The sequence below is a fragment of the Rhinoraja longicauda genome, chromosome 2 (genome assembly GCF_053455715.1).
Source record: "Rhinoraja longicauda isolate Sanriku21f chromosome 2, sRhiLon1.1, whole genome shotgun sequence".
Classification (NCBI taxonomy): Eukaryota; Metazoa; Chordata; class Chondrichthyes; order Rajiformes; family Arhynchobatidae; genus Rhinoraja; species Rhinoraja longicauda.
Window position 1 is genome coordinate 71709877 of NC_135954.1, and position 16213 is coordinate 71726089.

Genomic DNA, 16213 nt, shown 5'->3' on the forward strand with positions numbered 1-16213 from the left:
CCTGAGGATGTCCGACTGCTGCTCACGGATTGTTCTTTTAAGGACCCCGAAGCATATGCAGCGAAAGCGGACGCGCTCATAGCGGCTAAAAACAAGGCAGGCGGTTCGATCAACAAGGTCTCGACATCAGTGACCACGCCACAGCGACATCAAGATGGCGCCGCGTCTCCCGCCAGTTCTCCGAAAGCCCGCCAAAAAGATCCGCACAAGCGCGGCTGGTGCTATTATCACCTACGATGGGGTAGAGAATCCCGCAACTGCCGCTCACCTTGTACCTTCGCGGGAAATGCCTCGGCCGATCGTACATAGGGGCAGTTGCAATTGGCCAGAACCGACGCCTCTACGTCCACGATCGATTCACGGACGCAGAATTTTTGGTAGACACGGTAGCCATCGTCAGTATAGTGCCGCCGACCGACCTCGAAACCAGAACGGGTAAGACAGGTCCCACCCTCATCGCGGTTAATGGCAGCCCCATTCGCACTTTCGGTATACGGAAGATGTCCCTTGTGTTAGGCCTCCGCACGTACGAATGGCCATTCATCATAGCAGACGTCAGACAAGCGATCCTAGGCGCAGATTTTCTCTGGGCTTTTTCACTGGTCCCTGATGTCCGCGGTAACGACCTCCGACCCTCCGCCAGCGAGGAGCCCGTCGCTCCGACAATCGCCTCCCCGCCCAGCCCGTCGTCGCGGCCCCTGACTCGTATGCTGAGATCCTGGCCGAGTTTCCAGAGCTGCTCATCCAACGTTTTGACACGCCTTCGGCCAAGCACGGCGTGGTCCACCACATCCGCACCGAGGGCCCTCCCGTTTTCGCTCGGGCCAGGAGACTACCGCCAGACAAACTGGTGGTGGCAAGGGCGGAATTTAGGAAGATGGAGGAAATGGGCATTGTCCGTCAGTCCGACAGCCCGTGGGCCTCGCCGTTGCATATGGTCTCCAAGGCATCTGAGGGGTGGAGACCATGTGGCGATTATCGGCGTCTCAATGCTGTCACCACGGCTGATCGCTACCCCATACCGCACCTACAGGACTTTTCGTCTGGGCTGGAAGGAGCGGTGGTGTTCTCCAAAATCGATTTGGTGCGAGGATACCACCAGATTCCGGTGCGTCCGGAGGACATACAGAAAACTGCCACGATTACTCCGTTCGGGTTGTTTGAATGGTTGCATATGCCTTTCGGTTTAAAGAACGCGGCACAGGCTTTCCAACGACTGATGGACCGTGTAGGTCGGGGTTTACCCTTTTTGTTTATTTATTTAGACGACATCCTGGTCGCCAGCCCCTCAGTGCAGGAACACCAGGTCCACTTGCGGACTGTGTTCCAGCGGCTCCAAGACCACGGGCTCATTATCCAACCCTCCAAGTGTCAATTCGGCCTCCCTTCTCTTGATTTTTTAGGGCACAGAATTACCCCTGCCGGCGCCTCCCCTTTGCCCGAGAAGGTGGAGGCTATCCGGGCATTTCCCAGGCCCACCACAGTAAAAGGACTACAGGAGTTCGTAGGCATGGTTAACTTCTACCATAGGTTCGTTCCGGCAGCTACGCCGGTCATGCGCCCGCTCTCCCAGTGCCTTGCGGGAAAACCGGTAGAGTTGATATGGTCCCCGGCCGCAGAGTCGGCTTTTACAGCAGCTAAGGCAGCATTAGCAGACGCCACCATGTTGGTCCACCCGAGCCCCTCCGCCCCCACGGCCCTGACGGTTGACGCCTCTGACGTGGCGGTGGGCGGGGTCTTGGAGCAGCAGGTCGGTGGCCGTTGGCAGCCCTTGGCGTTTTTCAGCCGGCAACTAAATTCGGCTGAGCTGAAGTATAGCGCATTTGACCGAGAACTTCTGGCCCTCTATTTAGCTGTTCGTCATTTCAGGTATTTCCTTGAGGGCCGCCCATTTGTGGCCTTTACGGACCACAAACCATTAACATTTGCATTTTTCAAATTGTCTGACCCATGGTCGGCCCGCCAGCAGCGGCACCTGACTGCTATCTCCGAATTTACCACCGATGTCCGTCATGTCGCGGGTAAGCTTAATGCCGTTGCTGACGCCCTGTCTAGACCTGCTGTTTCCCCTATTTCGGCGGTGGACTGCGAGGTGGATCCCCAGGAGCTTGCGGAGGCACAGCTTCTAGCGGATACCGCCTCGGCATACCAGTCCACCACTTCGGGATTGAAGTTGGCTCAGGTAGCCTGCGGGTCGGAAGGCACAAAAGTCTGGTGTGATGTTTCCCTTCCCCGTCCCAGGCCGGTAGTACCGCCCTCCCTTCAGCGCCGGGTTTTTGATGCCATTCATGGGCTGGCGCACCCGTCCATCCGCTCCACCTCTGCTTTAGTAGCAGCTCGGTTTGTCTGGCATGGCCTACGGAAACAGGTAGCGGGTTGGGCGCGTTCCTGCGTTCCCTGTCAGACCGCTAAAGTCCAGCGCCATGTCCAGCCCCCCGTACAGGAGTTCGAGGTCCCAGCAGTTCGTTTTTTCCACATCCACGTGGATTTGGTCGGGCCCTTGCCTTCCTCCCGGGGCTACACCCACCTCCTCACGGTGGTGGATCGGTTCACCCGGTGGCCAGAGGCTTTCCCATTGTCTGATATTTCGTAAGCCTCCTGTGCCAGGACTTTGGCCCTCCATTGGGTAGCTCGTTTCGGGGTCCCGGCAGTTATTACCACTGACAGGGGGCCGCAGTTCACTTCGTCCCTCTGGGCCGCGCTCGCAGAACTGTACGGTTCCAAGTTACAACCCACTACTGCATATCACCCCCAGGCAAATGGACTTGTAGAAAGGTTCCACCGTCAACTTAAGGCGTCCCTCAGTGCAAGGCTTGAAGGCCCGGACTGGGTATACCAACTCCCCTGGGTTCTTCTGGGCATCCGGACTGCTCCTAAGCAAGATCTCGGTGCGTCGTCCGCGGAGCTAGTATATGGCTCGACACTTCGAGTACCCGGAGATTTGTTTCCGGACCCCTCAGACCAGCTGCCTCCAGTCCCATCAGTCTTAGCATCTCTCCGGGCACGGGTGGGTTCCCTGGCTCCAGTTCCGACTTCACGTCATGGGTGTCCCATGGTACATGAACCGCCTTCCCTGAAGGACTGTGAGTTTGTGTTTCTGCGAAAAGATTCCCATCGTGCCCCGTTGCAGAGGGTCTATCAAGGGCCGTTCCGGGTTTTGCGTAAGGGAACGGCTACCTTCACCTTAGACATGTGCGGCAGGAGTGAGCTCGTCTCGGTGTCCCGGCTCAAACCTGCACACTTGGATCCGGATCAACCAGTCCTGGTCGGCCAAACCCCTAGAAGAGGCCGACCTCCGTCAGTTCCGCTCAGTCCAGGACCCCCCGTTCCGGCAGTTCCTCCAGGACCCCCCGTTCCGGCAGTTCCTCCAAGTCCGGAACCCCCGGCTCCTGTGGTTCAGGTTGCCCCTCTCCGTACTCGTTATGGTCGCGAAATCCGGCTCCCTGCTATGTTCCGTACCTCGGGTTCTGGGGGGGGTCATGTAGCGACCATAGAGAATGGTCCGGGTCGTTGAACCCTCAGATTGGCCAGCAAGGTCACGTGTGAGCGCGACCGTAGGGATTGGTCCAGAGAGCGACATCGCTGATTGGCCAGCGTTGTCATGTGCGCTTTTGGCGCCCGAAATGTTCAGTTCGGCGAAGTCTTCGAAGAAGACAGTAAGTTTTTGATGGTTGTCCTTTACCTTGTTGTTTAACTTTGTATTCGAATATTGCGGCTGCAATAAACTTCTTATACAACCAACAAGTTTTCGGACTCGCCATAATGTAATGTCTGAAGAGAATGTCACACTTTTTAAAAATATTTTTTTTTGTGCAGGGGAATGGCATTTATGTGATTGGAAAATTAATTCTACCAAACAAACAAAGAAATGTTCCAAAAGCAGATATTTTTCAGGTAATTTTGATTTTTTTTTCTTATGTTTATTAGGAAAGCTATTCACAGTAGGTGACTTTAAAAGTCGTTTAAAACAAACATTTCAGATAGGGTGCCACATGTGAGGGTGCTAGACAAGATGGGACCCCATAATTTTAGAGGCAAGGTACTAGCATTGAAAGATTGTCTGACAGGTAGATGGCAAAGCGTGAGAATAAAGGGGGCCTTTTCTTGTTTGCTGCCGGTGACTAGTTGTGTTCCGCAGGGGTGGGTGTTCGAACCGTTATATCATGTTATTTGTTAATTATCTGGATGAGGGAATTTATGCCATAGTGGCCTAGTTTGTGGACGATACAAAGATAGGTGGAGGTGCAGTTAGTGTTGAGGAAGCAGGGAGGCTACAGAAGGACTTGGGGAGAGGGAGTAAAGAAGTGGCAAATGGAATACAGCGTAGCAAAGTGTACAATCTTGCACTTTGGTAGAAAGACTACTTTCTAAATGGCGAAAGGATTCAGTAATCGGAGGTGCAAAAGGATTTGGGAGTGCTGGTGCAGGATTCCCAAAAGGTTAATTTTCCGGTTGAGTCAGCAGTAAGGAAGGCAAATCCAATGCTAGTATTCATTTTGAGGGGACCAGAATATGATAGCACGGATATAATACTGAGGCTTTATCAGGCGCTGGTGAGGTCACATTGCAATATTGAGAGCAATTTTGGGCCAATCTCCGAGGAAGAGAATGCTCTGAAGAGGGTCCAGAGGTGATTTATGAGAATAATCCCAGGGATAATCGGGTTAACAAATGAGGATCGTTTGAAGGCTCTGGGCTTGTTCTTGCTGGAGTTTAGAAGGATGAGGGGGGATCTTCTTGAAGCCTACTGGATAATGAAAGATGTAGATAGAGTGGACATGGAAATGATGTTTCCAGTAATAGGAGAGTCTAGAACCAGAGAGCACAGCCTCAAAATAAAGGGATGTACCTGAAAAATGGGGATGAAGAAGAATTTCTTCAGCCAGAGGGTGGTGAAGTTGTGAAATTCTTTGTTACAGATGGCTGTGGAGGCCAAGTCATTGGGTATTTTTAAAGCAGAGATTGATAGATTCTTGATTAGTAATCGTGTCAATGGTAGGAGAATGAGATTGAGAGGGAAAAATTGATCAGCCATGATTGAATGGTGGAGTAGATTCAATGGGCTGAATGACCTGATTCTGCTCCTATGTCTTATGGCCTTGTATTGATAGAATACTGCTTTGTTAAATTATGTAATCAGTGTGTTCATTCCATTTACTGGGTATTAAAAGAGCAATGAATTTCTCACAATTGCCCAAGGTTTTTGAGCCTCATGGTATCAGTGGGATAATCGCACTTTGTGATCTGTGTGCTTTACTTGTATAAAATTAAGTTACCAGATTAAAAGAAAAATAAGTTGCTGCAAAACATTCCTAATTACTTTCAATGGTTTAACACATTTGTACAATACGTCAGGAATTGGCTTAATTAGTAATGTGTAATTACATTACTTGGAATTTAAAAACAAATTCTCCGCATTCAAAATGTTATTAGCATTTGTTGACTTGTTACAGCAATTTGTATTACATTCAAGTGGGCCTATGCCATGCACTTCATGAATTATGTCTGATTTTCAGTAGTGCATATATGCTTAACGTTTTTTATAACATCTTCATTACAGTGTTATGCATTTAGAGCTTTGCGTTTTCTCTTCAGCATGGAAAGGAATAGACAACTATTTAAAAGGTATTGATTTAGAATATAATACATTTGTGTACTTTACCTTTTCTTATAGTACAAAATTTTAAGTAATATCAATGTAGATAAAATGCCATTTAGATTTAATGTCTAATTTTCAATTCTTCAACAGAGTTTTCTTTATCTGCTTGATACTTCACTATAATAGTAGAATTCAGATTATAAACTTGGTAATTATGATAACTTATTATAAAAATGTTTAAATCTGTCAATCAAATTAATAAAACAAGATTAGTAAATTGTTATGATTCTTTCTGTCAATCCCATTTTGGGTAATCCGTGAGATCTCCACCAACAGTCCTGTGGGTGATTGTCCCCAAATGAAAAAATTAAATCGTTCCACTAAAAAATGGTTTTAAAATTATAATTTTGAAGATGTGAGGCATCATTAACTAATCTACTGAAGTAATTCAAGATATTTACATGTACACAATTGATGTTATATCTTTGGGTTATTTTAACACAAATTGATCATTGATTAAAAAAAAAGTTCAAAATACACAATGTCCAACCAGTGCTTTTATTGAGTGGCAGGACTGAATTATTCTCAATTCTTTCCCTCAACCTCTGCACCATCTCTTCCACCCTTCCACCTACTCATAAATATGTTTATTTTTGAAGCTTACTCTTGCAAAGTGGTCATCACTAGCAAGATAAACATTAACTACCAATTCCTGATTTCCCTTGGGAAGAATTCTCAATTAACAAAAGAGGAAATAGTTTTTTTTCTGTGTGTACAATCCTTCTCTTTTGTTGTACACATAGCAGCCGACATTAACTTAGCTAATTTTGAAAATCATGTATTGGAAATTTGGGCAGAATTTAATCAGGGCAGGTGTGGGGTTAATTAGAACAGAACGTATACAGTAAATGGCAAGACCCTCAGATGCATTGATGTATGGAGGGATCTTGATACAAGTCTATGGTTCCCTCAAAGTAGCAACAGAAGTGGATAGGTGGTAATGAAGATGTGCAGCATGCTTACCTTCAGCAGTGGAGGCATTGAATGTAAAAATTGGTAAATCGCTGCAGATGGTTAAAACTTTGGTTAGGCCTCGTTAGGAATATTGTGTGTAGTTTTGATTGCAATACAACAGGAAGGATATGGAGGCTTTAGAGAGGTTGCTGAAGAGATTTGCCAGCCTGTTACCTGATTAGAGAGTTTTAGCTGTATGGAGATGGAAATGCCAAATACATAGGTTTCAGGTGAGAAGTAGAAAGTTTATAGGAGATGTAAAGATTTTACTCTGAGAATGAGAGGTGCCTAAATGTACTTCCAGAGGAGTTGGTAGAGGCAGATATGATAGGACATTTTCAGAGCCATTTAAACAGACAAATGAATGAATGAATATAACTTTATTGTCATTCAAAACAATACACCAGACGAATGCATATTTGAACGAAATTCCGTTGCATCTGGCTCACAATGTAACACCGAATAATAAAAATAGATTAAAAAAATAAATAAGTAACTTGCACTTAAAAATAATGGCAGCGGATTATTGGGAATTCAAGAGTCTGATGGCTCGGGGGAAGAAGCTATTGCAGAACCTGGCTGTTCTGCTCTGTATGCTGCAGTACCTTTTACCAGAGCGCAGCAGGGTGAATAGTCCATGATAGAGATGGGTGGGGTCTTTAATAATGGTAGTGAATAGAGAGATACAGACCTGATGCAGGCAGATGGGATTGGTTTAACATGGCATCATGATCAGCGCAGAGATGGTGGGCCAAAGGGCCTGCTCCTGTGCTGTACTGTTCTATGTTTTTATGCATTTCAGCTGTATTCAAGATATTTCCAATGTCTGGCACGTCATTTGGAACCCTCCAGGGATACAAAATAATTTACAATATTTAAGCTATTTGTGCTATTTTGATGTTTCTTTAGTTGTTTCAATATTTGTCTACTTGGAAATTTAAACAAATATATGATTACATTTAATATGGATCAACTTATACAGTGCCCACATACCTCTTCTGTTAAGCTTCCTTATCTTGATCTCTAGTTTTAAAAATTATGTTTTCTGTTAAAAAGGAATCTTAAATGACTTACATTTTTGACCAAACAATTTAGCAAGGATTGTACCCTCCATGACTATGGTGATTAGCCCAAACTATCTTGATAGGACAGGTTTTCTGCTTTAAAGGGTTTGATTCGTATTGATTGCCAAAACTCTCAAGGTTGGCCATTGTTAATGTGATATTCTTTTTATTGCAGATTATTTCCTTCAGATATGTTTGAGATGTTCATTGATGTTGGACATTATGCACGTGATATATGTGCATATGAGAACCTAGTAAATAAGCTGAACTCTTTGACTGTAAGTAAAGGGCTCAAATTACATTTGCCTATTTTCTGAATTGCGTTGGATTTTATCAAAGTTCCACAAAAATGTTATTTTGTACGTAGGCCAATGAACTAAAACAAATCACTGAGAATATTGAAGGAGTTAACCAAAATAAAGCTCCAACAAAATTTATTGGTAATTATGCAATTTTAGATTACCTTGGAAGTGGAGCATTTGGGAATGTTTTTAAGGTAAGTTACACGTTTTATTGTAATATTTTATTAGATTTCTGTAAGAGAAACATGAACTGTATATTTTAGAGCTCTTGTTGAATTTACAGGTTCGGAAATACAGTGGGCAGAACCTGCTCGCTATGAAAGAAGTTAATTTGCACAATCCAGCTTTTGGAAAGGACAAAAAAGACCGTGACAGCAGTGTGGAAATAATTGTGTCTGAGTTAACGATAATTAGAGAACAGGTATGTTTTCTTTGTCTACTCTTCAAAAAAAATTAAAAACCCGGTTATTGTTTCATGTATAATGTATACTGAAAAATTATTAGCTCGAATCATTTTCAATGAACTGCATTTTTTATTAGTTATAACAGATCCTAATTCATTTATGCTGAAGTTTCAAGTGATATAAGGGACATTGCAAGAGTTATTATTAAAGTAAAAGGCAATTTTGTGTCATGTCATTAAAATATAAATATTATTATGAGATGCGGACAATTTTGACAAGGCCAATAGTATTAACTGTACTTATTAAATTGCTGCCGATTTTTTGGTGTGTATGGTTCCATAACACGATTAGGTAAGGAGTTCCTAGATTTTAGACACACAAACAATAAGAAATGCCAATATATGTCCAAGTCACTACAGATGTGTGATATGATGGGAAATGCAGAGATAGGCATATTCTTGCAGCCCCTGTCAGTCTAGTTGGTGGAGGACAGGAGTTTGAGAAGGAGTGTTAAAGATGCCTTACGACAGCAGGATGTACAGGTAGAATGAGAAAATGTTGGAAATATGGATCAAGATACCTGTCTTGTCCTGGATGTTGTTGAGCCATTTAAATATGTCACACTGAGCCATCCAGGTAAGTGGAAAGTTTTCCATCTCATCTCTGAATTATGTTTGTTAGATGTTTGGAGGCCTTCAGACAGTCAGAATATCAATCTGTTGCCATAGAATGCCAGAGAATAACATTCTCAGTATGTACATAACCACTGGAGTTGAAATAATGGCCAATGTTAACCCCCCCCCCCCCCCCATATCATTGTGTGGGGTATCACAGAAGTGCCTCTGCACAATATGGCATAGTCACAATATGTTATGCCTAAATAAAACTATTCCAATACGGTCTTTATTTTTAAAGTATAGTATTTGCAGCTCTAATTTAGGTACTGATTTGTGGCGGTTTTGACAAATTATTGTCAATTTAAAAATATTTTACTGAGAGCAGAAGCTGTTTCAGAGATGTTGCTGAGGTTGATAAATATACATTTACATTTATGGCTTCAAAATCAAGGGGATAAGAATTAGGAGCAGTGGTGGCAGTAAAGATCTGAATAAGCTATGAGAAGAAAATGAGGCAAAGCACAGAAGACTGATGTGATGCCAGAATATATTACCCGAGACCCAAGAAAACATATCACCAGGAGAAGCTTCTGCCTTCTGTTGGCAGCAAGAATTGGGATGTAGCCTTAGGGCAAGTACTGCATGGCAGTGAAGATCTTTGCTTCTCTGATTTTTTTTCTAAGCTATTTCCTCAATACTAGTCAACTAGCTCTGCATGTGTTTAATCAGCAGACCATTGGTTCCTTTTTTTTAAAGGCAATAATAATAATAGCTCATTAGTCTTCAATAATGGATAGAACCCTTGACTTTCCAGCATTTAAAAAAGATTTCACCTTTCATTGTATGCAAGGCTATCCCATACAACTTCTGGAGCTGCAACACCTGTCCTTTCAGCTCTTCACTTCCCACCATCCAGAGATCCAGCTTTTCCAGCTAAGCCATTGATTCACTTACACTTCTTCCAAAGCATTCAGTGTTTACAGTGTGCCCTCCTTTACAATGGAGAAAATCAACTACAGCCAGGGTGATTGTTTGCAGAGTACCTTTGCTCAGTTTGCAATAGTAAGCTCAACTTTCCTATTGACTGCAATTTTAGTTCCCAGGTCCTCTTCTCTGTGGCCTTCTACTGTGAACAATGAGGCCCAAAGTAAGAACAATACCTGATTTCTTTGTCCATGAACATTGCAACCAGCAGGTTCAATGTTGACAAAGGAGTTTAACGGTCTCTTTCATGGCTACATTATTTCAGCCTATTAAAATATTCTCTTTATTCCACCACCCCCTCCTCCTCCCAACCACATATTCTTTCTAGTCTAATTTGCTTTTTCTCCTCAGTTCTGATGAAGGATCTTCAAACTGAAATGTTAAGTATGTTTCTTCACACAGATAATGCCTGATCTGCGGGAATTTTGTGTTTGATCTGAAACAATACATATCCATGTTTTCTAGGTTTGCTGCTCTGCCCGTTGTTGCTCCAATGCTTTGTCTTTTTTTGTAAACCAGAATCTGCGGTTCCTTTTGTTTTCCATGTTCTTTTTTGTGACAAAAAATGTGACTAAAAATGCCCAATAACACAATCAAATCATTGCAAAAAGAATTACTTCACAGTAATAAACATTTATTGTCTTTGCACTCAACACAAAAAAAGCTTTTCACTGTACAGGTGATAATAAAATAAACTCAACTAAACTTATTGAAGAGAATAAAATCTTTGCCTTGTTTTACAGTAACTGACTGAACAATAATGCACAGCAATGATCATAAATGATTTTTAGAGTAATTTTCTGTCCTGCACCATTTCTCTACTTGCAGCTGCATCATCCAAATGTAGTTAGATATTACAAGACTTTTGTGGAAAGTAAGTATAATTTTGTGCATAAAAATAAAAAGTGGCATTAGAATTTACGTTGTTAAAGAAATTGTATATTTATCATAGTGGTTGGTAATGTACATGAATCCCATAAATTCAAGTTTGCATCAACATCTACAATGATAAGTAAATTGTCTTTCATATAGTTCACATTTCTAAAGCTATGATTTTTCACCCAAAATGATTGTTCTGTAAAACTAAAAAATAACTCAGTGGCATGCCTATTGTGTGCTGTGATAAAGCAGCTCTATGACAATGTTACAACATGTTTTTGTTCGATCGTTCAGATGATGTAAGCACCATGGTGCAGGTTTTCACACCAGCATTAAAATAGCTTTTATAACAATGAGCACCAAATATTATCGTGAAATATTACATGCTTAATGTTGCCTCAGATGGGAGAGAATGTGCATGAATACTGTAGTAGATGACAAGTCATAGTAGACTAGATTTTATTGCTTACTATGATATTTATGTTGCCAGATCAGTTCCTTACAAATGCAGAGGTGTATTATGACGATTTATTGACTGCCTTATATATTTCTATCTGGCAAATATATATTAGATAATTTATCATAGGCATAATAACATTATCTTAGGTGGAGTTTTTTTTCATTACTTTTCTGTTTTGCTAATTTTTTTCACTATGCAGAACTATCATATATATACAGCCGGAAACAGGCCTTTTCGGCCCACCAAGTCCGTGCCGCCCAGCGATCCCCGTACATTAACACTATGCAGAAATATTTAAGACAAAGGTTAAGATATATTTCCAATCTATGGATGTAGACTAAATAAGGATAGTTGTGCCCTTGTGTTTAATATACATTACTCTTCTTTGTAGATGACAGATTGTATATAGTAATGGAACTGATTGAAGGAGCACCCCTAGGTGAGCACTTTAATTCCCTCAAGGAAAAGCAACAGAAGTTTACAGAAGAACGAATATGGAATATATTTATACAAGTAAGAACATTTTATGGTCTTTATACATTGTAAAGATCTTGAGGGCAGACACAAAATGCTGGAGAAACTCAGCGGGTCAGGCAGCATCTCTGGAGAGAAGGAATGGGATCTGGAGAGAAGGAATCTTGACATTGAAATAGAAGATACATTGTAAACTTACTGAGGGAAATTTGTTTTGTTAATCTGACATGATGAATTCTCTTGCAGTTTAGATTTATGCTAATATTTTTCAGTATTGGCTACTAGAGATAATGATGTTATGACATTTTGAACATAGAATAGAAAAATACAGCACCAAAGGAACAGGCCCTTCATCCCACAATGTCTGTGCTGAACTTGATACCAGATTCAACTAATCTCCTCTGCCTGCATGTGATAAATATTCCCCTATTTCCTCCGTGTCCATGTGCCTTTCTAAAAATCTCTTAAATGCCTCTATTGTATTTGCTTCCATCACCAACTCTGGCCGTGCATTCTGGCCAACCAGCACTCTCTGTGTAATGAACTTGCCACAGACATTCCTTTTAAACTCTGTTTCTCTCACCTTAATCATGCTCTCTGATTTTAGACATTTTTACCCTGAGTAAAAGTCTTTGACTGTCTTTCCTATCTATGCCTATCATAATTTCACATACTTCTATCAGGTATCCCCACAACCTCTGACGTTCCAGAGAAAACAGTTGATGTCTAACCTCTTATTATAGCTAACACTCTCTCATCCAGGTAGCATTCTGGTAAACCTTTTCTGCACCCTTTCCAAAGCCTCCACACCCTGTAATGGGGTGAATAATAATCCAAATGTGGCCTAACCAAAGTTTTATAAACTGTAAAATTATTTCCTGACTTAAAACATTGCTGTTTTTGTATGTCATTCATATCACATCAAAACGGAGCTGATAATTTAACCTCAGATTTAAGGCATTGTAGGCACTGTTTATTCATCCCAAAATCTGCATTATGTGTCAGTGAATAAAAAAGGCTAAAAATGCTCAGCAAATCGTGTAGCATCTGAGGGAACAGAAACAGAATCAGATCTGTCATTTTTGTCCAAAGTTTATCAACCTTGATGTTAACTCAGAAATTATGAGATTTTTTGGATAGGAGGCATGGTGATGGTTTGGTGGAGGTGTAGGTAGTGGAAAAAGTCGGCAGTTTTACTGTATGATATTAGATTTAATGTAAATGTTGTATATTTGTCTCCTGGTTTGATGAAAATTGTACAGTAACAAGCTTGAGGATCTGCATGAAAAATCTCTTATCGTAGTAATTAAAGGGTCAATTTAAATCTGCAAAGTCTGGGTTTGGAAGCAACAAAAGATCCACAAGGATGTTTCACTTCATGTGCTTCTGTAATTTGATAAGAGATATTCTTCCCCAGTAAAAGAAGAAATAAATCTTTTGCTGACACTCAAACAGCATGGTTGAAAGAAACCCATGAACAGAGAGAATAGGAATAGGAATAGGCCATTTGACCCTTTGAGCATGCTCTGCATTCAATATACCATAATCTCAGGTGCCTTTTGATCATAGAAATCTATCCAAAATGAAAATCAAAAGCTGCGGTTGTTGGAAACATAAACTAAATAGAGAAAATGCTTCAGCAGATCAAACAGCATCAGTGGAAAGAGAAACAGAGAAATATTGGTATTGACTTTTACTTTCGTGTGTACCAAGATACAGTGAGAAATGTTATTTTGCAAACTACCTAGGGAAATCATATGAATACAATCAAACCATACACAAGAACAACAGAAAATAAACAGAGTGCAGAATAGTTTTACGACTACAGAGACAGTGCAGATATTTTTGTTTAAGTGCAAGATCCACAACGCGGTAGCTTGGGAAATTAAGACTACACTTTGGTTTGAGAGTGTGATAACAGCTAGGAAGAAACCACAGCTTCAATAGTTTGATAACAGCTAGGAAGAAACCATAGCTTCAATGTCATCTATAAATTCACCAATGACATCAGGGTGGTTAGCTAAATCACTGATGCCTCTCTGATGAGTCAGCATACATGAGAGGGATAGAACACCTGGTTAAGTGGTGCCTCAACAATAATAATAATAATAATAATAATAATAATATTCATTTATTGTCATTGCAACGAGTACAACGAAATTAAAAAATAGCCAATCCTGACGGTGCGTACAAACATATATGCAATAAATGCAAAAACAAATAAATACATAAATACAATTAAATACAATTATGTTAAGTACAAAGATTTTTTAGTGTTGCCTAGTGCAAAGGTAGTGTTCAGTTCTTGTATGGCCCTGGGGTAAAAACTGTTCTTAAGTCTGTTTGTTCGGGATTTTATCGACCTGAAACGTCGACCAGAGGGCAGATGAACAAACAGACGGTGGCCGGGGTGGGATGGATCTTTTATTATTTTGCCTGCTCTACTGAGGCAGCGTAGGCTGAACAGGTGCTCCAGGGAGGGCAGTGAGCAGCCGATGATTTTCTGGGCCGTCGTGATGACCCTCTGAAGGGCCTTCCTGTCCTTTTCTGAGCAGCTGGCATACCATGTGGTTATACAGTATGCCAGCACACTCTCGATGGAGCAGCGATAGAAGGACAACATGAGCTTCTCCTGCAGGTTGGTTTTCCTGAGGATCCTCAGGAAGTGGAGTCTCTGCTGTGCCTTCTTTACTGTGGTGATGGTGTTGGTAGACCAGGTGAGATCCTCTGCGATGTGCGTACCCAGGAACCTGAAAGCTGGTACCCTTTCCACACAGACCCCATTGATGTAGAGTGGGTCGTAATCTCCACTGGTTTTCCTAAAGTCAATTATAAGTTCCTTTGTTTTGGAGGAGTTCAGGACCAGATTGTTCACTGAACACCATGCTGCCAGCCTTTGGATTTCATCCCTATAGGCTGTCTCATCTCCTTCTGAGATGAGTCCAACCACAGTCGTGTCATCCGCGAACTTGATGATGGTGTTGGTGGGATGGGTGGGGGCGCAGTCGTGAGTGTAGAGGGAGTAAAGGATGGGGCTCAACACACAGCCCTGTGGTGAGCCGGTGCTCAGTGTAATGGTGGAGGAGAGGTGAGGGCCTATTTTGACTGTCTGGGGGCGGTTGGTCAGAAAGTCCTTGATCCATTTGCAGATGGTTTGGGAAAATCCAAGGTCGGAAAGTTTGGTGACCAGTCTGCTCGGGATGACCGTGTTAAAGGCAGAGCTGAAGTCGAGGAAGAGCATCCTCACATAGCTCCCCTGGTGTTCAAGGTGGGTCAGTGCAGTGTGAAGAGCAGTGTCGATGGCATCCCCTGTAGACCTATTTGCTCTGTAGGCAAACTGGTGTGGGTCGAAGGTGGGTGGGAGGCTGGCTTTGATGTGCTGCAGGACCAGTCTCTCGAAGCACTCTCACTTAAAGCAAAGGGACTGATTATTGACTTCAGAAAGGGGAAGTCGGGTGACACAGCACCAGTTTTCATCAATGGGTCAGTGGCGAGAGTTAGCAATTTCAAATTTCTGGGTGTTAACATCTCCGATGACCGGTCCTGAGCCCAAAACATAGATGTACTTGCAAAGAAGGCTCGCCAGTGCCTCTACTTCATGAGCAGTTTAAAGAGATTCGATATGTCCCCGAATACTCTGCCAAACGTTTACAAATGTACTGTAAAAAGTATCCTGATTGCTTGCATCACGGCCTGGTGCAGCCATTCCAATCCATAGGAACGCAATTGGCTACAGGGAGTAATGGACTAAGGGCATCATGTGCAAAGCCTTCCCTCCATCAAAAGCATCAACATCATGTGCTGCCTCAAGAAAGCAGCATCTATCATCCCCACCTATACTGCTACCAAAGGGCAGTAGGTACAACAGCCTGAAGTTGTACATTCCTAGGTTCAGAGACAGCTACTTCCCAACAACTATCAGATTCTTGAACCAAAGTACACAACCCCTAAACTTGCCTTGACTACAGCATGCTACGGTCTACCTCGTGCACTACCATGGACATTTATTAAAATTCTGTTTTTGGCTTAATATCTTGTTTTTGCAGTCTTTTGTTTAGAAATGTGTATAATTTATGCATATTGAGAATTAATTTGTTTTTGTGTGTTTGAGTTTTAAGCCTGTTTTGTTGCTGCAATCAAGATTTTTCATTGTACCTGTACCTCGCTGTACTTATGCATATGACAATAAACTTGACTTGACATGTACTGTGCTTCATACCTGCTGTTCTTGCTGCTGCATTCTCTGCTGCTTAGATTCAGGCCTTTGACCGCACGTTGCTGGTGACAGTAATCATATAACAGTATAACAGTATAACAGAGCTTTATTTGTCGTTCGGTACCGAAGTACCGAACAAAACTACATAGCAGTCATAGAAAAAAAAAAAAAAAAGAACAGACACATAACCCCAACACAAA

General features: G+C 42.3%; 1 protein-coding gene across 1 annotated transcript in view; it reads left to right on the forward strand.

The window, feature by feature from the left end:
* nek10 (NIMA-related kinase 10) overlaps positions 1 to 16213 on the forward strand; it is a 104015-nt gene that overhangs the window by 34858 nt on the left and 52944 nt on the right. The window contains exons 15-21 of the mRNA XM_078420782.1: positions 3817 to 3894; positions 5561 to 5625; positions 7853 to 7955; positions 8045 to 8173; positions 8263 to 8400; positions 10813 to 10858; positions 11715 to 11836. Of these exons, the coding sequence (XP_078276908.1) occupies positions 3817 to 3894; positions 5561 to 5625; positions 7853 to 7955; positions 8045 to 8173; positions 8263 to 8400; positions 10813 to 10858; positions 11715 to 11836 (681 nt within the window). The remainder of the gene's footprint in view (positions 1 to 3816; positions 3895 to 5560; positions 5626 to 7852; positions 7956 to 8044; positions 8174 to 8262; positions 8401 to 10812; positions 10859 to 11714; positions 11837 to 16213) is intronic.